The following is a 26152-nucleotide window of genomic DNA, read 5'->3' as shown; positions in this document are numbered from 1 at the left end:
TCAGAAACATTTTTACATTAACAATTTAATTTCCTATGAAAAAGTTTTATTAAAAACCCGCGAAAAATTGCGGCATGTATTTTTTGTGTTTTCAACCTTTTATAACTTTTTAAATTTCAAGTTTATCGATTCGCGGATAAGGACCTTTTTTGTAGGAAATTTAATCCCCTACAAAAAAGGTCCTATGAGTTTAAGCCGTAAGTCCAATATTTAACGAATTAAATTTATTATAAGCCTGCAAAAAACTGAGGAATATCAAAATTTTATTTTTGAAATGCTATAACTTTTTAAATTTCAAGTTTATTAATTTGCTGACAAGGACCTTTTTTGTAGGAAATTAAATTCCCTACAAAAAAGGTCCTATGAGTTTAAGTCGTAAGTCCAATATTTAACACGTTCTTTAATCTTCCTAAAATAACGATAAAATTATCGAATTCTGAATAAAACATAATTTTATAAATATGTGTTTTTTTTTTTATTATCATCATTATAATTGCAATTATAATAATTATGTAATTAATTTATCAACACACAGATTACACGCTTAATTTTACAGATAACTTATAAATAATTTCTTAAATATAATTCTTTTTTTATAAAAAAAAAAAAAAATCATTTTTTTTTTTTTTCGTATACAATTAAACAATTATTTTCATGTAATAATAAATAAGTTCATGTAATGAATAATTAATAATATACAAATAAAACATTAAAACAAGTACAATTTAATTAATTACATATTTTATATTGATAATAATAATAATAATTATAATAATAATAATAATTGATTTTGGAATGAAAAATTCATTCTAAAAAAAATTCAATGATTTAAATAAATAATTTAATTATTTAATTAAAAAAAAAATACTCATGAAAATTAATATATATCACATTTTTACTAATTATAAATAACGTAACTCAAATAATTATACAAAAACATTAATGGGTATTACTTATATAAGCTCCCGAAAGAACTCGACGGTACGGAATTTAGTATAAATATAAAAAATTTTTTGGGTGGAAAACTTTAGAGCTCATTTTAGAGCTCAAGATGGCGTCAGATTTCAAAAGCTCGGGCGTGAATCGATAGAGCGGGAAAAAATACATAAAGATAATACTGAGCTTGCGAGATGAGTTGATATTTAGTATGAAAGCTTGCGAGTTAAAGATTTTTTGGAGAAATAATTAAAGTTTCTGTTGAGAAAAAAATTTTAATAAAAACTAGGATGAAATTTTTAGAGCTCAGTCTCAAAAGCTCTGGCTATCTGCAGGGAGCTTAAATCTTTGTTTATAAAGCTTAGACACGTTGAGTTCCAGCCAATGTCTTGATATCAATGTAGTTAAGATTTTATTCTATCATCAAGTTTTAGACATTACAAAATATGAGAGCTTTTAAGAATTCAAGATAACAATTCGTATCGAAAGCTCGTAGTTAAATTGATGGAGATTGGGCAGGTTTAACACAGAAATATTGAGCTTGTGACGTAAATTGATAATAAGTGTGAAAGCTTGCAAGTTTAAGAATTGAATACTTATAAATTTTTTTAAACTCATAAAAGTACTAATCGCACTTGCAAGTTTGCATTATCATTATAAAAAATTGGAAGCTTTTGAAAGTGAGCTTCACAAAATTTTACGCCGAAATCTCATGTGCTAAGAGTTTATGGAAAAGCTCCCAGAACTTGAAAATATTTTTTTTACAGAGGTTTTCAACTATCGCAAATTCTAGAGATTTATAAACCTTGAGCTTTTATAAACGTTAGTAAAAATCAAATCTCGCAAGCTCATACGTTATTACATTCCTTACTTTCCGTAAACTCTAAATATTGTTGAGCTTTCGACAATAAGTCACCGTGACCACCGCAGCTTTCAAAAACTCGCTCAATTTTTTAGTATAAAATTATTGAAAAACAATTTCTATCCTTGAGTTTACATGTGAGCTTAAAAATTTCAACCTAAACAAACCTCGCAAGCTCAAGTACTAGTCGATCAGTCCAACCCTAAGGATCCCAAAAATAGCCGAGCTTTTGACCGGAAGTCGAAATTACTATGAAAGCTTTTATAAAAACTTTTTTGGAAATGTAAAATTTTTTTTGTGACTTTTTAAAAATCACTAGTCGATTATAAATACCATAGTGTAATTATTCAAGTAGACTTAATCTACTTTGGCAGAATTTATCATATAAATCTACTCTATCTTATATATATTTATAATAATAATAATTATAATTAATTAAATATTTTTAGTCGATTATACAATCACTCTTCGAGCTCTCGCACTGGAAAATGTAAAGGAAAGCTTTCAAAATATTTTTTTTGTAAAAAAAAAAAAATTCCAAAAGTTTTTTTTATCCTGCTGGTAATTAATAATTATTAGATAATTACTAATTAATTTTTTTTACAAACGCAAAGTCTCAAAACTCTCGGCAGTTAAAAATTAATTATCCCTATTTTATAATGATTATTATTATAATTATTAATTAATGAGCTTAATTGATCAATTAATAATTAAATGCGTGTGGAATGATATAATTAGAAGTAAATAAGAGGAAAAAAAAATCCCGTTATCCTGCGGAATAAATAATTGGGTGACAATGAGCTTTTTAAAAAAAAGCGGGAAAAGATGAATTTAAATTTGAAATTTTAATGGCTAGTAGAGAAGGTCAGCGGTAGCCTCAGCGCCCCAGGCGGCTGAGTCGGCACACATATCCTGAGCTTCCTCTATCGATTGTTCGACCTCTGGCTGGTGGGTCTCGGCAGGTGGCGCTAGTGATCTAGTGACGCCGAGTTCAAATGTTTTGGCGGTTAAGTCCATTTTTGTTGGCGTGAATGAAGCCAGTCCACCGCCACCTTTTTAAAAATAACAAACGTTAGTTATTTTTCTTATTAAATTGGGGGAGAGGTTCTAGGAATATTTTAAGTCGCATATTCTAGGAAATTCTAGGAAAATTAAATCAGAGAAATTGTAGCAAAAATTTTGAAGTTTACAACATTTCTAGGAGCTTTCAAATAGGAATTTAAAAATTCGAGGAATTATTGGAAAATTCTAAGACTTGCATAAGTGGCTTTGAAAAGTTTTTAAGAAAATCAAGAGCTTTCGAAAGAATTCTAGGAAGTTTACAAAACTTCTAGGACAAGATTGCAAGAAATTTTAGGAGGTTTCAAAGCGTCTTTGAAATATTTCTAGGAGTTGTACAAATATGTAAGAAAATTTCTAGGACTTACTAGGGAAAAAAATTGTTTTAAAAAATTCTAAGAGATTTGCAGAAATTTGGAATCGCGTAGAAATGAATGTAAAAATTTTTAAGACTATAAAATAATTTCTAAGAATTAAAAAAATAATGTATAAAATTTCTGAGAACTTACAGGAAAGAAAAATCTCAGAAATATGTTTTGGAAAATTCTAGGAGCTTTAAAAACATCTAGGATTTTCTAGGAATGAATGTGAAAATTTCTAGGACTGTCAAAAATTTCAATGACTTGAAAAAATTATGTAAAAAATTTCTAGGAAGTCACAGGAATGAAAAAATTCCAGAAAATTTTTTTGAAAAATTCTAGGAGCTCAAAAAACATCTAGAATTGTCTAGGAATAAATTCTAAAATTTCTATGACTGTCAGAAAATTTCGAAGACTTAAGGAATGATAAAAAAAAATTCTAGGAACTTCCAGGAATAAAAATTCTAGAAAAATGTTTTGAAAAATTCTAGGAGCTCAAAAAACAGAATTGTCTAAGAATAAATTCTAAAATTTCTAGGACTATCTAGGATTAAAAAATTCTTGGATTACCCAGACATATAAAAAATTCTAGGATCATCTAGGAGTGAAAATTATTCTAAGACAAAAAAAAACTTACCTAAAATAGGATTAGCAGCAGCATTAGAAATATTACACTGCTGTAATTGCGTCTGTGACAATTCCGTCGTCAGTAATCCGCCACACATATCACCAACACCATCTCCATCTATATCTCCATCTCCATTACCAGTCCCAGATTCCGTTTTACCCGTCGCCGTACCGGAAGTAGTTTCACCGTCAACACAACTGCCCTCGTCCTCCAGCATCGACGCCTCACTCGGATACTCGAAGGTCCTGGTCGCCGTGTCGTCAAATTGTATCCGGTGCTATTTCGTAATTTCAAATTTAAATAACAAATCATTAGATTTTTTATTAATTATTTATCATAAATAATGATGATAATTATTACATTAGAGGGAGATACAAAAGGGCATCCTATAAAGCGTGAGATAAATTGTAATAGTAAAATAGAAAAAAAATAAAAATGGAAGCACCGGAAAAAGAGAGAGGAAATTCAACACGGTGTGTAACTTCGCATAACAGTAACCGGTCACACTTGTTGATTTTCATACTCTTTGGTACCAACGTCACGTCTACTCTGTCCTCATATTTATAAATTATCTAGAATATCGATAAAGTATTAAAATTAATAGAAAAAAAAAAAAAAAATTGAAGTTACTTTCGCTTAGAAATTTTCTATCGAAAAATTTAAAGGAAAATTGAAAATTCTAAGGCTTCGAAATGTCGAATTGCTAAAAGTTGTGGCTCGTTACAAAGCTTGAAAAGTCTACTTTTGAAATAATTTTGGAAGTAGTGAATCGCGTGATTAGTTTAGAAGATATGAGGGAAATTAAAAATAAATTCATGGTCACGGAGTTATAGGATTTTGGTTTTTTGAGTTGAGGAATTTTTCTTTTTTGTTTTTCTGAGACTGGAGTCAAAAAGTTGCAAGTTTTTGGAAAGCTTATGGTGTTTAGATCCATAATAATTTTGATAAGCGAATTCGGGGGTCAGTTTAGATGAAAAAGTAAAAAATTAATAAAATTTTTTGGAAAATCATAAAATTGTGGATTCAAAATATCGATATTAAAATAAAAAATTAGTAATTTTATTTTCTCATTATTTTCAAGTTTTTGGGGTAGAAATTAAAAAAATAAATTTTCTTAAAAATTTACTCTAGATCTTTAGAAAAGAATTTTCAAAACTTCCACACGGAAAAAACAGAATATTGGAAATTAATAAATAATAATAAAAAGTAGAATCTGTTATCAATAATTACTATTATGTGCTTAATGAAAAGTATTTTACTAATTTTTGTAGATTCCTAAAAACTACTATCAATTATTTCAAAAAGTAAAATATTATTACTTTTAGGTATGATACGTGGCTTATCAGTGAAAGTTAATTAATTTATGGCATAATCTATTAAAAAAGTAAAGATTGGACAAATTAACAATTGGTATCTTAGATACTGATTTTTCCGGCCGGAAATTCCAAAAGTTACAAACTTTTATTTTATAAATTCGATATCACTGATCAATTAGCTTAAAATATCATTTGTTCATCATTACAAATTAATTTATAATATACATAAATCGAATAAGTGATAAATAATAAATCGAAAAATTCGTATACTAGATACTGATTTTTTGCTCATAAAAATACCGAAAATTTTAAACTCTTATTTTATAAATTCTATCCCATTGACTAATAATTAATATAAAATTTTATTTATTTGTTTTTATAAATTAGTTTATTATATAAAGTAAATGTCCCAATACCGGAACGACGAAGGGTATATGACTGATTTTTATCGTTTTAAAAATATTCAAATAAATTATAAACCAAAATAATTTATTACATCATATAGAATAGACATTTACCAATGCAAAAATAATCAAATTAGTTCATTTTTCTTAAATTTAATGTAAAAAAAAATTTTTTTTCTATGACACCCAAAAGACCCAATACCGGAACGCTGAAATAGCCTTGTCCCAATACGGGAATTCGGGTGTCCTAATACCGGAACAGTAAATAAAATAAGTGATTTTTAGCATTTATTCATGGTGAAAATATTAATAATTATTAAATAATATTAATGTAAAACGAGTATGAATGTAGCAGACATCAGAGAACTTTAAAATTATAAATAAATAAGATAAATAATTAAAAAAATAATATTTACAAAAAAAGCACTATTAATTTCAAAATTTTTTGAATTTGAATTTTTTTAAATTTTATATTATTAATTATTAACTCGATTTATTAATAATTTTAAATTTGTCTGATGTCTGCTATATCACACCCATAATGTAAAATGTATTTAAAATTTAAAAATGATTGAATATTCAATGAAAATAAATATTTTGAACTAAAGAATAGAAACAAAATAAATCATTTGAGGTTATACTAGAAAAATAATTAAAAAAAAAAAAAATAAAAACAAAAATTTATCTTTTATGATTTAAATTAGAGTTTATCTATACTTAATATATTTCGTATAACAATTATACATACTGCATTAAATATTAGGGTTCCAGTAATAATTAATGTTGTACTTGATTTAGCCAGTCAATAAAACTCACCGTTAATGTCTATCGATAACATTAATATGATTGGCTGTTCCGGTACTGGGCACGGGTTCATTTTGGTGTACCAATAGACGAACAGTCAAATTAATATAATAATACTATTTTTTTCATATTTTTAATATGTTTTCTTGAATTTTATGTCATTCAAGATGCATATACAAAAACAAAATGATTGAAAAGTAATTCTATGCATTTTCTATAAGCTTAAGACCATTGACTGATTTCTTAGCAAAACCATTAAAAGACATGAAAAAGTCATGAATCCGAAACTATTGCTCTAATTAACATTTTTTTTTTCATATTTTAAATATTTTCTAAAATCTATTTTATATCTTATTTTTTAACTGAAAGATTAAGGTTTTAAATAAAGTAAGTTTTGTTTAGTTTCATCGCGTACGAGTTGAAATATAATATAATGATTATCAAATCGTTCCGGTATTGGGTCTTGTTCCGGTATTGGGACATTTACCTTACATATATCGAATGTGATAAATAATAAAATGAAAAATTCGTATACTAGATCTTTATATATTAATATGTACGTTTACTAATTTTTCCGTTTCTCATTTTTAAAATTTTTCTGTTTATTTGAATAGTAATAACTGTAGATAGCAATTTATCAATTCTTTTTCATATTAATTTAAATATACGAAATTACAAATTTTGCTCTTCTGTGTACCAAATTTAAATATAAATAATAGCCATTTTGTAGAATATATATAATGATCCTGGTTTGATATTAGTATCGAATATACTAATTTTAAGTCGAAAAAAAACTACAAACTATTCAAATTTTGTGCATCGTTATTTTCCGTGCAGATATCAGGACAATAAAATAAACTTTCTGAAAAAAAAAAAAAAAAAAAAATTGTAATAATGCACAAATAATAAAGATGTACTTAGATAAAATATTTATATAAATTATAGAGTTTACGGTCGAGCGCATGGTAACTGCATCTTAAAAGTCACTTGTAGAATAAAAAAGAAAATAAATATAAAAAGCGGCGTAATTTGTTATTGAATTACTAGATTTTTTTTATTAAAAATAAATATATAACGGTATTTTAACGATTTATATATTTATGTATCATTTTATATCAAGTATCAGTCGTCGAGATTACGATTGTAATCCGCGAGTTACTCGCGGATTGTGACGCGTAAGTTTGATGACGGGGGGGAGGGGGAGAAGGAAGTAATGTCATGAGTTGATTTATCAAGCTTACGGTAAAGACGCAATTAAGTGTCCGGTAATGTCTTACTTGAAATAATCGCGGTAACTGTTCGCGGTTTTTTTTAAATTGCGAAGTCGGAAAATTTTATATTTTTTTCTCAGGATGCAGATTAAATTTTTGGGAATTTTTTTTAATTCTTACTTTTTCGGATTTTCGGGAATTTTTTTTAATTTTTTGGATTTTTGGGAGTTCTTTTAAATTTTTACTTTTTCGGATTTTTGGGAATTTTTTTAAATTTTTATTTTTTCGGATTTTTGGGAATTTTTTTAATTCTTACTTTTTCGGATTTTCGGGAATTTTTTTTAATTTTTTGGATTTTTGGGAATTTTTTTTAATTTTTACTTTTTCGGAGTTTTTTAAATTCTTACTTTTTCGGATTTTTGGGAATTTTTTTTAATTTTTAAATTTTCTAATTTTTGGGAATTTTTATTAATTTTCACTTTTTGGGAATTTTTTTAATTCTTACTTTTTCGGATTTTCGGGAATTTTTTTTTAATTTTTTGGATTTTTTTTTAATTTTTACTTTTTCGGAGTTTTTTAAATTTTTATTTTTTCGGATTTTTGGGAATTTTTTTAATTCTTACTTTTTCGGATTTTCGGGAATTTTTTTAAATTTTTACTTTTTCGGAGTTTTTTAAATTCTTACTTTTTCGGATTTTTGGGAATTTTTTTTAATTTTTAAATTTTCTAATTTTTGGGAATTTTTTTTAATTCCTAATTTTTCGGATTTTTGGGAATTTTTTTTTAATTCTTACTTTTTCGGATTTTTGGGAATTTTTTTAAATTTTTACTTTTTCGGATTTTTGGGAATTTTTTTAAATTTTTACTTTTTCTTTAATTAAATAAATAATAAATATTAATTTATGAATTCGTTATGTTATTAAAAATTAAAATAATAAATTTTTATAACTAATAGGAGAATTTAGCCAACAAAAAAATTCAAACACTACTTTGACTCACTAGTGTCGATGGAACCTCCTTAAGAAAAAAAATAAAAGTTTTTTTTAAATCGCAATTTTTCTCAAAAATATTTTTTTTGTTAATTTAAAACATATTTTTGAATTTTTCATGTACAATAAAAAAGACAGAAATAATTATAAATGATACACATTTTTTAATTAATTAATCGTAATTACAGAAGCGTCTGAAGTAAAAGTCCGTTCACTTTTTTTTTGTTCATTTATTTATTTATTTATATTGTGAGAGTGACTAGACTTGATCAGCTGTAGCGATCACTATTTTCTCTTCCTCATTGTTTGAATCCATTCAAAAAAAAAATAAAAAAAATTTATCACGTTCGCGTTCGCGATCGCGTTTAATGAAAAAAATAAATCGTGACTTTTTTTTTTATTATCATAAACATTGTATTGTGTAATTGAGTGCTCGAATCAGTTTCAATAATATATGTCTTATCAGTATCATGTCAGCAAAAAAAAAATATATAAAATTATAAAACAATAGAAATGTAATTATATAAGATGACTGCGATGACATTTGATAAATATTTTTGTAATTAATAATTACGCAAAAAAAAATTAAGTAATTTTTTTTTTATTTTTTTTACAAATTGTTTTTTTTTCAAATAATGGCAAATTTATAATGAGAAAAAAAGCTTGAATATGTATATAGAGAAAAGAAAACGGGACTTGTGGAACTCGTGGATTTCGCGGTTTCCGCGGTTTTTGAGGCGGATAAATAAAACTTGGGTAATTATTCAAACAGGTTTTGGAAATAAAAGTTATTATTGTAAGACAAGTTAATTATTTAATAAGTAATTATTATAATTAATTAAAAAAAGTTTTTTTCACAAGAAAAACTTGAAACTTTTATGGCAAGAAATTTTTCATCTTTTACTGACTTTATTAATTTTTTTGAGGTACTTAAACTAATTATTAAGAGTTTATATATATTTTTTAACATTCTCCAGACTCTGACGTCACGATTTAAAAAAAATAAGTTCGAAAAATTTTGATTTGTTTACCAGAAATAAATTTTTTAAACTCGAGTTCTATATTTTGAACTTTTCAGGACCCCAAAAGGCTTTATAAACTTTATGATTTTTTTTGAGGTACTTAAAGTAATTATTAAGAGTTTATATATTTTTTTTAACATTCTCCAGACTCTGACGTCACGATTTAAAAAAAAAAACTTTAAAATCCGTCAATTTGATCGTGAGAAAAAAATTATTTAAAACAGAAGATTTGCTGGAAAAATTTTATCAAATAAAATAATAATATTGTTTGCGTTTATATATTTATCTATAATCATAATTGTGTATTATACTATTGTAGACCACGTTAATAAAAGTTTAGAGTTAGCAGAGCCATTTAAAACGTGGAATCTATAAGTCTGGGAACGCGAGTATTCATCAGACCGTGATACTTTTACTTGTAAATTTTCTACCGCCACTTTTAAATATAAATTTTATTTTTTAAGACACGGATCACAAAACAATTTATTCCTCCTTTTACAAGATTTACGTGAGAAAATATTTCTTTTTTTTTTTTTTTAAAGAAGAAAATTTAAAAAAAAATTCAAAAATTTTTTTCCCGGGATCTAATAGAAATTTTTGAGAATTTTTTTTTTTAATCATGACGTCAAAGTCTAAAAAATTTGAAAAAAAATAAATGGAGTCTTAATAATGAGCTGAAGTGGCGAAAAAATTTTTTAAGTCGGTGACATTTTATTTTGAAAAAAAAAAAAAAAAAAAAAAAAAAAATATATATATATATATATATATATTTGTTGAAAAAATTACCTTATGATTTCTGGGTGACCTCGACAAATTACTACGGCCATTAATTAGTATGTTATCATTTGAAAAAGCAACATCACAAGGCGAGGGCGGACCTCCAGACAGTTCCCAGTCCCCGTCGTCGGTCGTCGATGCGTCCAGTGTCGCATCCAGTACAATTATCCCCTCTCCCTGAGAATTAAAAAAAACATTATGCTTTTTGTACCTTGAGACTGGTGGATAATTACTGAGAAACAATAAACAATTGCTAGAAATAATTAAAAAAAAAACATGAAGATTTTTGTCAGGAGAAAGGCGACCTTCAATATTTTGGAAATTAATAATCCTAGATGGAAATTTTTGAGTTTAAACTGTAGCTACGAGTCTACTCTTTAAAATGAGCCCTTAGTTTTAATTATAGTCAATGTTATGAATTTTTGAAATTTTGATCTCAGAATCAAAAATGAAATTTCCCAAAAATCTCCTTTATCTATATGGGGCATTCCACGCCAAGTCGGACGGTTTGAAAAATTTTAATTTTAGATTTCCTTAATTTTTTTTTATTTTTTTGTAACCATCAAAAAACTCTTTTTTCGAAATGTTGAAATTTTTTTGATCACCGTTTCAAAAGATATCGATTTTTAAAAAAAACCGCTCTTTTTATGGTTTTTTACTGATAACTTTTTAGGGAATGGTTTAAATCAAAATACTCACTGAATAAAAAACTATCATTTTCCCATGTACTTTTGGAAAAAAAATACAAAAAAATTATTTCAAGTGTTTTAGTACGTGTTTTTTTATTTTAAAAATTTAAATTGCATTTTTTAAAGTGAGTGCATATTTTAATTTTCTTTAAAATTTTTTACAGTAAACTACTACTCAAACCACAACTTTTTAGGCCGGTCTGGTCGTAGGTTCTCAATGGCTACTATTTTTTTTCGATTTTTGAAAATTGAAAAAAAATTTTTTTCTCTATTTTATCAAATTTTATCACTGGTTTCTCGCTTTCGACGTATTTTGAAAAACTTGAATATTTTTTATTATAACAAGCATACATAGATCAATATCTCGAAAACTATTGATTGAATCTTGATCAATCATAAACAAAATTTGTAGCGGAAGGTCTAAGCTTCAATTTAAGCCCAATCCCGAACCTTAATTTCAATTTCCCTAGAAGTTATTAATTTTTGAAGTTCGCGCTTCCAGATTCAAAAATTTTCCGTTTTCTATATAGATCTATATTGATCGATATCTCGGAAACTATCGATCGGATCTTGATAAGTCATGAACAAAATTTGTAGCAGAAGGTCTAAGCTTTAATTTAAGCCCAATCTCGAACCTTAATTTCAATTTCCCTTGAAGTTATTAATTTTTGAAGTTTTGATCCCAGAATCAAAAATTAAATTTCTCAAAAATTTGTTCTATATATGGATCTAAATAGATCGATATCTCGAAAACTATCGATCGTAACTCGATCAAACATTAATAAAAATTGTTCTTTGAACCCTAACCTTTAATTTAAGCCCAACCACGAGCCATAATCTCAATTTTCCTAGAAGCTATGAATTTTTAAAGTTTCGACCCTAGAATCAAAAATTAAATTTCCCAAAAATTTCTTCTATATATGGATCTACATAGATCAATATCTCGAAAACTATTGATTGGATCTTGATCAATCATAAACAAAATTCGTAGCAGAAGGTCTAAGCTTCATTTTAAGCCCGATCCCGAACCTTAATTTCAATTTCCCTAGAAGTTATTAATTTTTGAAATTGTGATCCCAGAATCAAAAATTAAATTTCTCAAAAATGTGTTCTATATATAGATCGATATCTCGAAAACTATCGATCGTAACTTGATCAAACATTAACAAAAATTGTTCCTTGAACCTTTACTTTTAATTTGACCCCAAAATCGACCCCGAATTTCAGTTTTCCTAGAAGTTAAGTACTTTCTATAATTTAATATAATTTTTTTTCGAAAATAAGATGAACTGAATTTTGCTTCAATTAAAAAAAAAATTTCGAACTCTACTTAATCATAATGGACGTAATTAATTAGCATTAATTAAAAAAAGTTTTAAAATAAAAATTTCAAAATTTCTCTTTTGAAATTTCTTTATAAATAAAATCTATTATTTTTTTATTTTATTGCCAAGGACATATGTGAGTGTCAAGTGCGCTATGTAATACATTTGTAATGTAAATGAATGTACATACTTGATATATTTATTTATAAACTTAGATATGAGTTTTGTTTTGAGAATCCGCGTCGCGTCTCGCGAGTGTGAGAAATATTTTTTTTGAATCACCAATTACTATCATTGCTGGGATTCGAAAGTTCATTTATACATTATTCGTACTCTTTGAAACGACATACTTTGTTCATTACATTTATTTCTATTTATTTAAATATTTTATGGTAAAAGTTGTTAGAGAAATTTTACTAAAAAAATTAACAGGAAAATTTTTTTCAAACTTTTAAAATTCATAACTTCTAGGAAAATTTAGATTAAGGCTCGGGATTGGGCTCAAATCGAAGCTTAGATTTCAAGGAACAATTTTTATTTTTCTTTGATCAAAGCTTGATCAGTAGTTTTCGAGATATCGAATTTTAAAGACGGCCACCATAGAAATCTGACGAAATTTAAATTTGATTCAAAATTTTCAAACTTAAAAAATTCATAACTTCGAAAATAGTCAAAATTAAGAAACGAATTTGGTCTCATTTCAAAGAGTAGACTCGTAGCTACAACTTTTATCTGAACAATTTTGATCTAGGATCAAAAGCTTCTAAAATATTAATCATTCAAAATTTCAAATTCAAATTCAAATTTTTCCCGCGCTTTTTAAATTCAATTATCATTCATCCCAGGTAATTATGAGAAATAAGCCGACTTCGGGGTGCAAACTAGACACTTTTAACTGAAATTAAAAATTTTTTTCTAGCCCCCAACTCAATTAGTCTCGAAGTTACAGAAATCCAATGCTGGCAACTTTGGATATTTTTCCCATTTCCGCGGAAATAAATGATTTAAAAATAAAAAGTGGGTCAAATCGTCCCGCAAAAATTCAAAACGCATATACTTATTAATTATGTATCATTATTGAATGAAAGTTGAGGGATATATTGTAAAAAAAAAGCGTATTATTAACAGAACTCGCATCCTTTCTCTTGTGAATGGGACGAAAAATTTAAAGTCAGCCCTTGAAGTCGCAATTTTTTTATACTTTTCTTTTGTATTCCTTTTTCTTTAGTCAACCGACTATTTTTGTCGAGCATCCTGTCTCTTTATTTAGTGATATTTTTTGTTTTATTTTAGTTTTTTTACGAGGGATCCGGTATGTAACCGGTTGGTCGGCTATTTCTCAATCCCCGGTTGGTACTGGCTCAGTTGGAGGATATTATTTTTGTACATATGTATTTTATGGATAATTGTGTACTGTTGATTCAATACTATGGGAATTTTCTCTTTTTTTTGAATTTTTTCAAAATTTTTTTTTTTTAGAAGAACAAGAAAAATTGTGATGGATTAAAACATTAATAACTTTTGAAGAAATTGATATAAAGGTTCGTTCTTGGGCTTAAATTAAAGTTTAGACTTTGGGGAACAAGTTTGGTTTTTGATTGATTGAGTTTTGATGCATAGTTTTCGAGATATCGAATTTCAAAGCCGTGTATTTATGAAAAGACAAAATTTTGATTTTTGATTTATTTTAAAAATTAAAAAAATTCATAACTTTTGAACTAATTGGAATTAAGACAAGGGATTGGGCTCATTTTAAAGAGTAGTTTTTTAGCTTCAATTTTTGTAGGAAAGATTTTAATATAGGATCAATAGCTCGTAAGATATTGGCATGTATAGATAGAGATCGATTTAAATCGAATACAAATTGCAAACTTTAAAAATTCATAACTTTAGATCTAATTAAAATTAAGGGCTCAAGTTGGTCTCGTTTTAAAGAGTAGACTTGTAGCTACAATTTTTGTTGAGAAGATTTTGATCTAGGGTCAATATCTTTCGAGATATCGGTTTATATAAATGACCGATTTTTTATAGAATCTAAAGATTTTATGATTTTCAAAATTTAAAAATTCATAACTTTGAATCTAATTAAAATTGAGGGCTCAAGTTGGTCTCATTTTGAAGAGTGAACTTGTAGCTACAATTTTTGTTAAGAAGATTTTGATCTAGAATCAATATCTTCCATGATATCGGTTAATATAGATGACCGATTTTCTTACAGATTCTGAAAATTTTACGATTTTTAAATTTTAAAAAGTCATAACTTCTAGGGTCATAAAGATTAAAGCTTGGGATTGGTCTCATATTAAAGAGTGGACATTTAGCTACAATTTTTATCTATAAGATTTTGATCTAGGATCAATAGTTGATTAGATACAAATAGAAGTCTGATGACTGCTACAAACACTGACTGCAATAGTTTTGTTGAGGAAAAAAAAATAGATCATATATCATATTTATATACAAACATACATGTGCATTCAAAGCTTTTACTTGATTAGATATCACACTATCTAATCTTACATCCGATTACAACTTATTTTTATTAAATATTTAACTACTGACTTAAAATTTTTTTTTTGTGTTTGACGCTGTTGTACACATGATTTAATATCTCGAGAACTAATCATCAAAACTTCATTAAATATGAGCGAAAATTTTTCTAATCTTTAGTTCGAACCTAATGACGAGTCTTAATTGCGATTAGTTCAAAAGTTATGAATTTTTAAATTCAACATTAAAGAAATTGTATTTTTATTAATTTAATATTCCTATCTATATAAATCGATATCTCGAAAAATATTGGCCGAAACTTGATGAATCATAAATAAAAATTTTACTTTGAACCTTAAACTTCAATCCGAGCCTCATCTTGTTTTTTGATTTCAATTTTTCTAGAAGTTGTAAATTTTTTAAATACCATTTCTTGGTTCAAAAATTCAATTTTCCACAAATCTACTTTTTTATATAGATATCTTGGAAACTATTAATCGTAACTTGATCAAATGCGAATGAAAATTGATCCTTGAACTCTCACCTATAATTTAAGCCCAAGAACGACCCTTAATTTCAATTTCCCTTGAAGTTATGAATTTTTGAAGTTCGCGCTTCCAGATTCAAAAATTTTCCGTTTTCTATATAGATCTATATTGATCGATATCTCGGAAACTATCGATCGGATCTTGATAAGTCATGAACAAAATTTGTAGCAGAAGGTCTAAGCTTCAATTTAAGCCCAATCCCGAACCTTTATTTCAATTTCCCTTGAAGTTATGAATTTTTGAAGTTCGCGCTTCCAGATTCAAAAATTTTCCGTTTTCTATATAGATCTATATTGATCGATATCTCGGAAACTATCGATCGGATCTTGATAAGTCATTTACAAAATTTGTAGCAGAAGGTCTAAGCTTCAATTAAAGCCCAATCCCGAACCTTAATTTCAATTTCCCTTGAAGTTATGAATTTTTGAAGTTCGCGCTTTCAGATTCAAAAATATTCCGTTTTCTATATAGATCTATATTGATCGATATCTCGGAAACTATCGATCGGATCTTGATAAGTCATGAACAAAATTTGTAGCAGAAGGTCTAAGCTTCAATTTAAGCCCAATCCCGAACCTTTATTTCAATTTCCCTTGTAGTTATGAATTTTTGAAGTTAATTTCAGAATTAAAATTTGAATTTCTCAAAAATTTTCATCTCTATGGATCTATATAGATCTATCTCAAAAACTATCGATCCAAACTCGATCAAACATTAATCAATATTGTACCCTGAACCCTGATCTTTAATTTGAGCCCAACAATGAGCCTTAATCTCAATTTCCTTAGAAGTTATGAATTTAAAAATGAAAAAAGAAACTTTCATTTTAAAATCAAGGGAAATAAATTTGAAAAATAAAATCCTTATAAAGGATATTGAATAATATTTGAACGCAAGTCAGCTTAATAGGACAAAAAAAATTAAAAAAACGAGTTAGACGTTGAGAAAGGACTTAGTGAGCTGATGGGCAACGAACGCAGTTGTAAAAGGTGATAACGGATCTTGAGAGTTGATTTAACGTCGTCTCAACATATTTTAAAATCTCTGTCTCTTTTCTATGCTCTACGATCTACGAGCAGCTCTAGGACGACCATATACACTAAACTACATATACTATATATACACATATGAGCCCGAGATTCCACGTAATCGTCTGGAATGCCGTTCAACCGACATCCGACATTTTTTACTCCGTTTTTATAAAATACCGCTCGGGATAACGATTTTTGTCTCTGCCGGTCGATATCTCAGAGACTGTTTGTCGAAACTACATTAAACATTAATAAAAATTGTTGCTACTTGTATCCTCTTCGAATTGCGCCTAATCTCGATCCTCAGTACCAACTTTTCTAGAAGTTATGAATTTTTAAATTTCAAAAATCATAAAATTTACAGAATCTATTAAAAATCGGTCATCTATATAAACCGATATCTCGGAAGATATTGACACTAGATCAAAATCTTCTGAACAAAAATTGTAGCTACAAGTCCACTCTTCAAAATGAGACCAACTTGAGCCCTTAATTTTAATTAGATTCAAAGTTATGAATTTTTAAATTTTGAAAATCATAAAATCTTTAGATTCTATAAAAAATCGGTCATTTATATAAACCGATATCTCGGAAGATATTGACCCTAGATCAAAATCTTCTCAACAAAAATTGTAGCTACAAGTCTACTCTTTAAAACGAGACCAACTTGAGCCCTTAATTTTAATTAGATTCAAAGTTATGAATTTTTAAATTTTGAAAATCATAAAATCTTTAGATTCTATAAAAAATCGGTCATTTATATAAACCGATATTTCGAAAGATATTGACCCTAGATCAAAATCTTCTCAACAAAAATTGTAGCTACAAGTCTACTCTTTAAAACGAGACCAACTTGAGCCCTTAATTTTAATTAGATTCAAAGTTATGAATTTTTAAATTTTGAAAATCATAAAATCTTTAGATTCTATAAAAAATCGGTCATTTATATAAACCGATATCTCGAAAGATATTGACTCTAGATCAAAATCTTCTGAACAAAAATTGTAGCTACAAGTCTACTCTTTAAAACGAGACCAACTTGAGCCCTTAATTTTTATTAGATTCAAAGTTATGAATTTTTAAATTTTGAAAATCATAAAATCTTTAGATTCTATAAAAAATCGGTCGTTTATATAAACCGATATCTCAGAAGATATTGACCCTAGATAAAAATCTTCTAAACAAAAATTGTAGCTACAAGTCCATTCTTGAAAACGAGACCAACTTGATCCCTTAATTTTAATTAGATCCAAAGTTATGAATTTTCAAAGTTTGCAATTTATCTCGATTTAAATTGATCTCTATCTAACATGCCGATATCTTACGAGCTATCGATCCTACATTAAAATTTTTTCTACAAAAATTGAAGCTAAAAGACTACTCTTTAAAATGAGCCCAATCCCTTGTCTTAATTCCAATTAGTTCAAAAGTTATGAATGTTCAAAATAAAAAAACTTAAAATAAACCTTAATTTTTATTAGTAATCGAAACTAACCAGCTTCGAAATTCGATATCTTAAAAACTATCCATCGAAACTTGATCAACAAAATATGTAATTTGTTCCTTTAACCCTAATCTGCAATTTAAGCCCTATCCCGAAGCTTAATCTCAATTTATTCAAAAGTTATGACAAAATAAAAAAACCGCGAAAACATCCGACTGGCGGGAATTTTAAAACAGTTTAAAAAAAAAAAAAAAAAAAAAAAGTTTGCATACATGAGCCCTTTTAAAACAGAGTATTAAATAGTTACTAATTCATAAGCATAATTGTACCCATACACGATACTTAAATTAATACAAACAATTGGCCTCTTCCTCATAACTCCGCATTTAATTTAAAAGGAAAAAAACATATTTTAATCATCATTATTATTTTTATTATTATTATTAATATTCGAGGTCAAATTCCGGACATGCGTCCTGTCCTATCTTATCAATTGTTTTTTTTTCTTTCTCTTCACACTTCCGTTAAATTTTTTTTTTGCTTGTGGCAAGTTTAATTGTTTTTAAACTTGTTTCAAAGGCTCACTTACGCTCATTAATTATTATTATTATTGATTAATATCAAGTTGTATGACTCCGTAGTGAAGTTGTAATAAAAATTTATATATTTTTATAAATAACTTCTTAGCAAATAAAAATTAAGGACTCAGATTGGGCTCATTTTAAAGCTTAGACTTTTCTCTACAATTTTCATTTTTGAGTCATCGAGCTTTGATGAATAGTTTTCGAGATATCGATCTATATAAACAAAGGTAGATTTGCCAGAAATTAAAATTTGAAGAATTGATAAAACTTTGAAAATTAATTACTTGATGTCTAATTAAAATTAAGGAACTAAATTGGGCTAAAATCAAAGCTATCATACTTCGGAGTAACGACCGTTAAATTTAAAAAAAATTATTTTATTTTCTTTTGAAAAAATTTAAAAAATAATTACGTCAGTAATTAAAGTTAGAAAGTGAAAATTTATTGCAATGACAATTACTCAATGTAAAAAAAAAAGAAACTCAAATTGTCGCGCTTGATCTCAAGCAAATCGTTAAATAAATTAAATCTTTATTTATGTTTTGAAATTTCTTAAAATCGATATTCTGGCTAAACTATCAAAGCTGCAATAAAAACTCATTGATAATAATTTATAGGAAATTAAATTCTCTACAAAAAAGGTCCTTATAACTTTTCTTCTAAACCCCATACTTTAGTCATAATCGGCATTCTAAATACTCATCCCTGAAATCAGTAGAAATTAAGAATTCTATCTTTGATTTTTTTATCTTCAGATCAAAATTCTAGCTAAACTATCAAAGATACACTAAAAACACCCTGATAATAATTTATAGGAAATTAAATTCTCTACAAAAAAGATCCTTATAACTTTTCTTCTAAACCCCATACTTAAGTCATAATCGACATTCTAAATACTCATCCCTGAAATCAGTAGAAATTAAAAATTCTATCTTTGATTTTTTTATCTTCAAATCAAAATTCTAGCTAAACTATCAAAGATACACGAAAAACATCCTAATAATAATTTATAGGAAATTAAATTTTCTACAAAAAAGGTCCTTATAACTTTTCTTCTAAACCCCATACTTTAGTCATAATCGGCATTCTAAATACTCATCCCTGAAATCAGTAGAAATTAAAAATTCTATCTTTGATTTTTTTATCTTCAGATCAAAATTCTAGCTAGACTATCAAAGATACACTAAAAACACCCTGATAATAATTTATAGGAAATTAAATTCTCTACAAAAAAGCTCCTCATAACTTTTCTCTAAGCTCACTCCCCTCCCTAGTAAATTAAAAACAAAAAAAAACTCACCTTACTCTTCTCCCTCTTCCTCCTAATAATCAGCCCATCATTCTCAATATAATCTGGCACATCCTTCCTATTACTAAAATTAAAAACCATAGTATTGTTCTGCTGGTTCCAAGGTTTGTCCCACAATCCCGTACCATTTTTCTTCCCGATTTCCTCCGCGGTTTTCAAACTAACAACGACCTTCGTCGGCTGCTCGCTCTCAATACTCTTCACCCTATTGATCAAATTCTTCTCCATCTCCCTATTACTCAAACTCTTGGTGCTCACCAGCGGCCTGATCACCCCAATTTGTTTAGCCACTGGTTCCTTAGCCTTATTTCCAGTTTTTCCTGAAATCGCTTCCTTGACTTCAACTTCCTTGACTTTTTCCTCCCCACCCTCCTGACTTCTCGAGTCATTGACAAAATCAACTTCGCTGGAATCTTCAATCCTCGCTTCTATCTTACCCTCATATTTTTCCTCAATTTTATCTTCCGCAATTTTAACCTCCAGTACTTCCGTTACTTCTATTATTTTGTCTCCGCTTTCGGATTTATCATTTTTCATAGTTCCATTTACTAAAATTGGTAAATAATTTTTACATTCTATATTATCATTAAAATTATATTTTATTGTTTCACCCGCATTTGATATATTTTCCATTGCATTTTTAGAAATTTTTTTTTTACCATCTTCTTTTATTTCAATTTCTATTTCTTCTTCATTTTTTATTTCTTTAACTTCCGTTTCTAAATATTTAGTCCCAGTTTCTAAATATTTAGTCCCAGTTTCTAAATTTTCAGTCCCAGTTTCAAAATTTTTAGTCCCAGCTTCAAAACTTTTAGTCCCAGATTCAAAATTTTTAATTTTCGGCTCTGGACTAATGGAAGGTGAACAAATATCAGCAATTTGTTGAAATTTACTAACAACCGTCGATACTTTAACAATTTTTTCCAAAACGACACCTTGTTCTTTGTCATCTTTAACATTTTGAATTATTTTTCCCTTACCGCAAGGTTTCGGTTGAATAGCCGGTTTTTGAATTTGAATTTGAATTTTTTTCCCGCCCTGCGCTTTAAAGTTGTCATTAATCGTTTTAAAAGTGGCAACCTTTATCGCAACCTCACCTTTGGGTTTTATCTTTTTAACCGAGCTCTCAAAAATTCTCATGGTAGTTTTCACCAGATCCGGAGGCGGCCGTTCGGTTTCCGCGACCACGGGCTTCAGTCTCTTGGGCTTCAGCAGCCGCGGGCGATCTTCCAACCGGCTTTCGATCTTCACTGTCCTGTCCACTAAGACAATGTGGTCATTTTCACCAGCTCTCGATACCTTGTCGTCGTATCTCATTAAAGTTTCCACAGATCGCGCTCTTTTCATCGACTCGTTCCCGCGAGACGCGTTACGGAACCTCTCGGTCTTTACCGCGACCCCTAAACCGGAACCTGGGGCACTTAAACCTGATTTCTTAATAAATTTACGCTTGTCACTTTCACAGTCAAGTAAATCCTCTAAGCTTGCGGCGCGGCGAAAATTTGAATTATTTATTTCCCGCGTTAAATTCAAATATTTTGATTTCAAACGATTCACGATCCCGGGACCGTATTGTAACTCTTCAGAGCTGTCGCTCTCGCAATCCTTGGACTCATTTGACATTTTTAATGAACTTTTAGTAAAAGGAACCAAACATACGTCCGGTTCGAGACGCATCGTGCACGCGACTGACGTCGATGAAGTCAATTCGGTTTCTGTTGCTGTTGACCCGACGCCAGCGCCAGTGGTACATTTTTTAACTAAAATTGTTTCATTAATCCTTTTATTATTATCACTTGCACTTACACTGGCTAGAGAACTTGATATATTTTTTTGAGAATTAATATTTGAATTTATATGAGAACTTATGACTGGATTTGAAGCCTGAGAATTTGAATTTGAATTTGAGGTTGATGTGGAATTTGATGGCTTGTTCTTACGCCGCTGGATGAGGTCTCGCTTCCACTGTGGAATATTTTCGGTGGCCATTGTTGTTATTATTGTTGTTATTATTATTATTATTTTAATTGTTATTATTATTAAGTGTTAGATTTTTATGTACACGTTTAACTTTGGTAGGAAAAAAAAATAAGAACGTGATTCACATTTAGATTACTGACTGACGGACGCCGGATTCCGCGAAATCGAAAGCGACACACCTGTCTCTGAGCATGAGAAAGGTTTCGGTGAGAAGTGGGGGTAAGTTAGTTGATTATTTTAACGCGGGAGGTCTGGGGGCGTTTTAAACTTTTGGCGGGAAAATTTAAATTTAAAAAGGGAGAATTGAAAATTCAAATAAGGAAATTGGAAAAGGGTTGATGAGGAATTTGAACGAAGATCGATTTGGAAGAAATGTCAAAAAAAAAAATTATGAGAATTTTTGGCGGGAAAATTTAAAATTTTGAAAAATTGAAATTAAGGAATGGGATCGGAGTCAAATTGAAGGTAAGGGAAGAATAAATTTTGGTGTGGGTTGATGAGATTTGAGTTATAGGTTTCGAGATATCGATATGTATAGGAATCGAGGGAAAGAGATTTTTGTGGGAAAATTTTGAGTTTTGAAATTTGAAAATTTGTTACTTTTAAAGTAATTAAGATTTAGGCTTGGGGTTGGTCTCATTTGAAAGCTATGACTTTCTGACACAATTTTTGTTTTTATTTGAGGGAGTTTTGATCGATAGTTTTCGAGATATCGATAGAAGTTTACTGTTAGAAAAATAAAAATTGTAGAAATTTTAAGTTTGAAAATTCATAACTGGAAAAATTGAGATTAAGAGACGGGATTGTGCTCAAATTGAAGCTTACAGCTTCAGGAACAAATTTTAGTTTGGGTTAAAAAAGTTTCGAGTGATAGTTCTCGAGATATCGATCCATATAGATTAAAATGTATGTCAGATAAATAAAAATTCTAGAAATTTGAATTTAAAAAATTCATAACTTCTAGAAAAATTGAAATTAAGGATCGGAATCAGGCTCAAATTAAAAGTGGGAGTTCAAGGAACAAATTTCATCAGTGTTTAATTGAGTTTCGATCATTAGTTTTCGAGATATCGAATTTTAAACATGAGCGTAAATTTAAATAAAAAAATTTTTTAGACCAAACTTGAAATTTGAACTTAAAAAAATGAATAGCTTGTAAAATAATTATTATTAAGACTCATAATTAGACTCTAATTAAAGTTGAGACCCTTAGTTTCAATTTTCATTGATATTATTTTAACTTTTGATCAATAGTTTCTTAGATATAAAATTTTGAAATTCAATTTTTCAGCTGTCACTTAAAATTTTAAAAAACCTTTAATTTTTTTAAATTAATTTATTACCATTAATTATTTTGTAATTAAATTTTAATTTAATATTTTTAAATATTCAAATTTTCCCGCTAAAATTCACGATCAGAGAACAAAAATTTAATTCCCTTTTTTTCCACTAGGAGTAAAAAAATACTGAGGCCGTCACATTTTTATTTATATTTTTACTGTTAATTACGTGAATGATTAATTACTAAATAAATAAAATGAATTTTATAATTGACACACAAGGAGAAGAAAATAATTTAAGTAAAAGTCAATTTATTGACAGCGACGACGAGCTCGACTTTGATAATTTCAGTAAGTCTTTATTTCATCACTTAAAACTTTCATTTAAGGTTAGAATTTATAACTAATTATTGTATTTAATTACTTATTAACACTGTTATCAATAAATTTAATTATTATTCTATTGGAAACTAATTAATTTAATTTTTTTTTTTAGGTAAAAGTCAATCATTTCTTTGAACAGAAATTTTTTTAATTTTAAATTTTATTTCTAGGTTATTTATTGGAGATACGGTAAAAATGATAAGGAGCAAATTTGTAGGAAATTAAATTCTCTACAAAAAAGGTCCTTATGACTTTTTCAAAAAACTCATTACTTATCTTGTAATTACACTTGCAAGTACGTAACTCCGAATTTAGAAACTAAATAAAATTTCTAAAAGTTTTTTATTTAAAAAATTAAAATTTCTGAGTTAACTATTAAAGTTACGATGAAAACATCTCAGTGAAAATTTGTAGGAAACTAAATTCTCTACAAAAAAAGTCCTTATGACTTTTTCAAAAAACTCATTACTTTTCCTGTAATTACACTTGCAAGTACGGAACTCCGAATTTAGAAACTAAATAAAATTTCTAAAAGTTTTTCATTTAAAAAATTACAATTTCTGAGTTAACTATCAAAGTTACGATAAAAACATCTAAGTGAAAATTTGTTGGAAATTAAATTCTCTACAAAAAAAGTCCTTATGACTTTTTCAAAAAACTCATTACTTATCTTGTAATTACACTTGCAAGTACGGAACTCCGAATTTAGAAACTAAATAAAATTTCTAAAAGTTTTTTATTGAAGAAATTACGATTTCTGAGTAAACTATCAAAGTTACGATAAAAACATTTCAGTAAAAATTTGTAGGAAATTGAAGTCTCTACAAAAAAGGTCCTTATCATTTTTTATCTAGACTCAAATCCTACGTCACAATTTCCAAAAATCTAAAATAAAATTTTAATTATCACAAAACAATTTTTTTTTTTTATACAAATTACTAATAAAAAAATAATTTCTAGGTTTCGAAATACCTGAGGATGTCGAGAAGCCTAAAAAATTAAAAAACTCCAGAGAAATAGACATAGAGGAATTGGATTCATTTATGGGATGGAACGAGTCGTCAAAAAATTCAAAAGTTCGCGGGAAAATTCAAAATAAAGAATTAAAAGTTCCCGTTGCTGATAAAACTTCCGAGGATCCAGTAGAGAAAGAAATAAAAGAATGTCTTAAGAAGGCAGTAGTCGGTCCAGGGTTCGAGCAACTGGAGACGGTGCCGAGGTACGAAATCAGCAGAAGGCGGCAGGCAATCGAGCGTAAGCGCGAGCGGGAAAAAACCAAAGGCTCCAAATGGTTCAATATGCCAGCAACAGAAATGACTCCAGAAATCAGACACGATCTCCAGGTGATCCAGATGCGGTCTGTTCTTGATCCCAAGCACTTTTACAAGAAGAATGACATCAAGGCGCTGCCCAAGTACTTCCAGATTGGAAAAGTCGTTGACTCGCCGGTTGAATTCTACAGCGGGCGGCTTTCGAACAAAGAACGCAAGAGAACTCTCGTTGATGAGCTTATGGCTGACGCTGAGTTTGCTAAATATAACAAGAAGAAGTACAAGGAGATTATTAAAGAGCAAGGAGTTGGATTAAAGAAAGCTCACGCCCGCGCGAAACGTCTTAAGAAAAAAAAATAATTGTAATTATTAATAAAAATTTTTTAATTCACTCGCTGATTTCTGAGGATCTGTTGGTACTAAATTGATTGATAGCCAAGTTTTATTGTAGCTCGGAGTCTGGGCTTTGATTTGAGACCAGGCTAAAGTCTTAATCTTAAATAGTTTACGAGTTATGAATTTTTAAAGTTTGAATTTTAGCCCGGGATATTTGAAATTTTTTACTTTGAGTCGCGTTTGGAATTTAATATTTTGGGAAACAGTCACCGAGGAAAAATATGGTTGGGATAAAAATTGTAGCTGAAGATTTGCTTTTTAAAATGAGACCAAGAACGGGTTTTTATTTTTATTGGCTTAGAAGTTATTGATTTTTAAAGTTTCAAAATTGCATTTTTTTTTTTTTTTAATTTCATAGTGATCGGGTGAAAAATTCGATATCTCGAAAATTATTGATCGAAGCTTAATCTAATTGGAGTGAAATTTGTTTTTTGAGGTCTCACCTTTAATTTGAGCCCAATTCTGAGGCTGAATTTAAATTTTTCTAGAAGCTACAAATTTTTAAAGTAAGAAATGAAAATTTTAATGAAAAAATTCGACTTTAAAATTTAATATCTCGAAAACTATTGATCGAAACTTAATCAAATATCAATCAAATTTGTTCCTTGAACACTCACCTTTAATTTGAGCCCGATCCAGATCCTTCATTTTAATTTTTCTAGAAGTTATGAATTTTTTAAATTCAAATTTCTAGAATTTTTATTTATCTGACATAAATTTTTATTTACACAGATCGATATCTCGAAAACTAATAATTGAAACTCAACCAAACCCTAATGAAATTTGTTCCTTGAAGACTCACTTTTAATTTGAGCCCGATCCCGATCCTTAATTTCAATTTTTCTAGAAGTTACAAATTTTTAAAATTCAAATTTCTACAATTTCTATTTATCTGACACATCTTTCTATCTATATAGATCGATATCTCGAAAACTATTAATCGAAACTCAATCAAATACCCATAAAATTTTTTCCTCACCCTCACCTTTAATTTAAACACTTCCCCATTCATCAATCTCTCAAACTTTTCAAATTACAAATTATTAAAACCTTA

At 28.1% G+C, this 26152-nt stretch overlaps 2 protein-coding genes across 2 annotated transcripts; one reads left to right on the top strand and one right to left on the bottom strand.

The window, feature by feature from the left end:
• Nucleotides 1-873: 873 nt before the first annotated feature.
• LOC103572938 (uncharacterized) lies at nt 874-21972 on the bottom strand. The gene is made up of 4 exons (XM_008551752.3): nt 19779-21972; nt 10377-10544; nt 3854-4121; nt 874-2850 (listed from the first exon to the last, which is right to left on the bottom strand). Exons 1-4 carry the CDS (start codon nt 21774-21776, stop codon nt 2651-2653), a joined length of 2634 nt encoding a protein of 877 aa, XP_008549974.2. The 5' UTR covers nt 21777-21972; the 3' UTR covers nt 874-2650.
• Nucleotides 21973-23220: 1248 nt separating this feature from the next.
• On the top strand, nt 23221-25093 carry LOC103572939 (deoxynucleotidyltransferase terminal-interacting protein 2). Its single transcript, XM_008551753.3, has 2 exons — nt 23221-23398; nt 24392-25093. Exons 1-2 carry the CDS (start codon nt 23305-23307, stop codon nt 25060-25062), a joined length of 765 nt encoding a protein of 254 aa, XP_008549975.1. The 5' UTR covers nt 23221-23304; the 3' UTR covers nt 25063-25093.
• Nucleotides 25094-26152: the final 1059 nt, after the last annotated feature.

This window comes from Microplitis demolitor, chromosome 10 (assembly GCF_026212275.2).
Source record: "Microplitis demolitor isolate Queensland-Clemson2020A chromosome 10, iyMicDemo2.1a, whole genome shotgun sequence".
NCBI classification, from domain to species: Eukaryota; Metazoa; Arthropoda; class Insecta; order Hymenoptera; family Braconidae; genus Microplitis; species Microplitis demolitor.
The sequence above is the reverse complement of the archived record's forward strand: the minus strand, read 5'-3'. Positions and strand labels throughout refer to the sequence as shown.

Excerpts from the sequence above, each read along its gene's own strand:
- LOC103572939 (XM_008551753.3), top strand. The coding sequence starts at position 23,305 with ATGAATTTTATAATTGACACACAAGGAGAAGAAAATAATTTAAGTAAA. Across the intron at positions 23,399-24,391 it reads GCTCGACTTTGATAATTTCA|GTTTCGAAATACCTGAGGAT; the intron begins GTAAGTCTTTAT and ends AATAATTTCTAG.
- LOC103572938 (XM_008551752.3), bottom strand. The coding sequence starts at position 21,776 with ATGGCCACCGAAAATATTCCACAGTGGAAGCGAGACCTCATCCAGCGG. Across the intron at positions 10,545-19,778 it reads GGAAGAGGGAGAAGAGTAAG|GGAGAGGGGATAATTGTACT; the intron begins GTGAGTTTTTTT and ends TTTAATTCTCAG. Across the intron at positions 4,122-10,376 it reads GGTCACCCAGAAATCATAAG|CACCGGATACAATTTGACGA; the intron begins GTAATTTTTTCA and ends ATTACGAAATAG.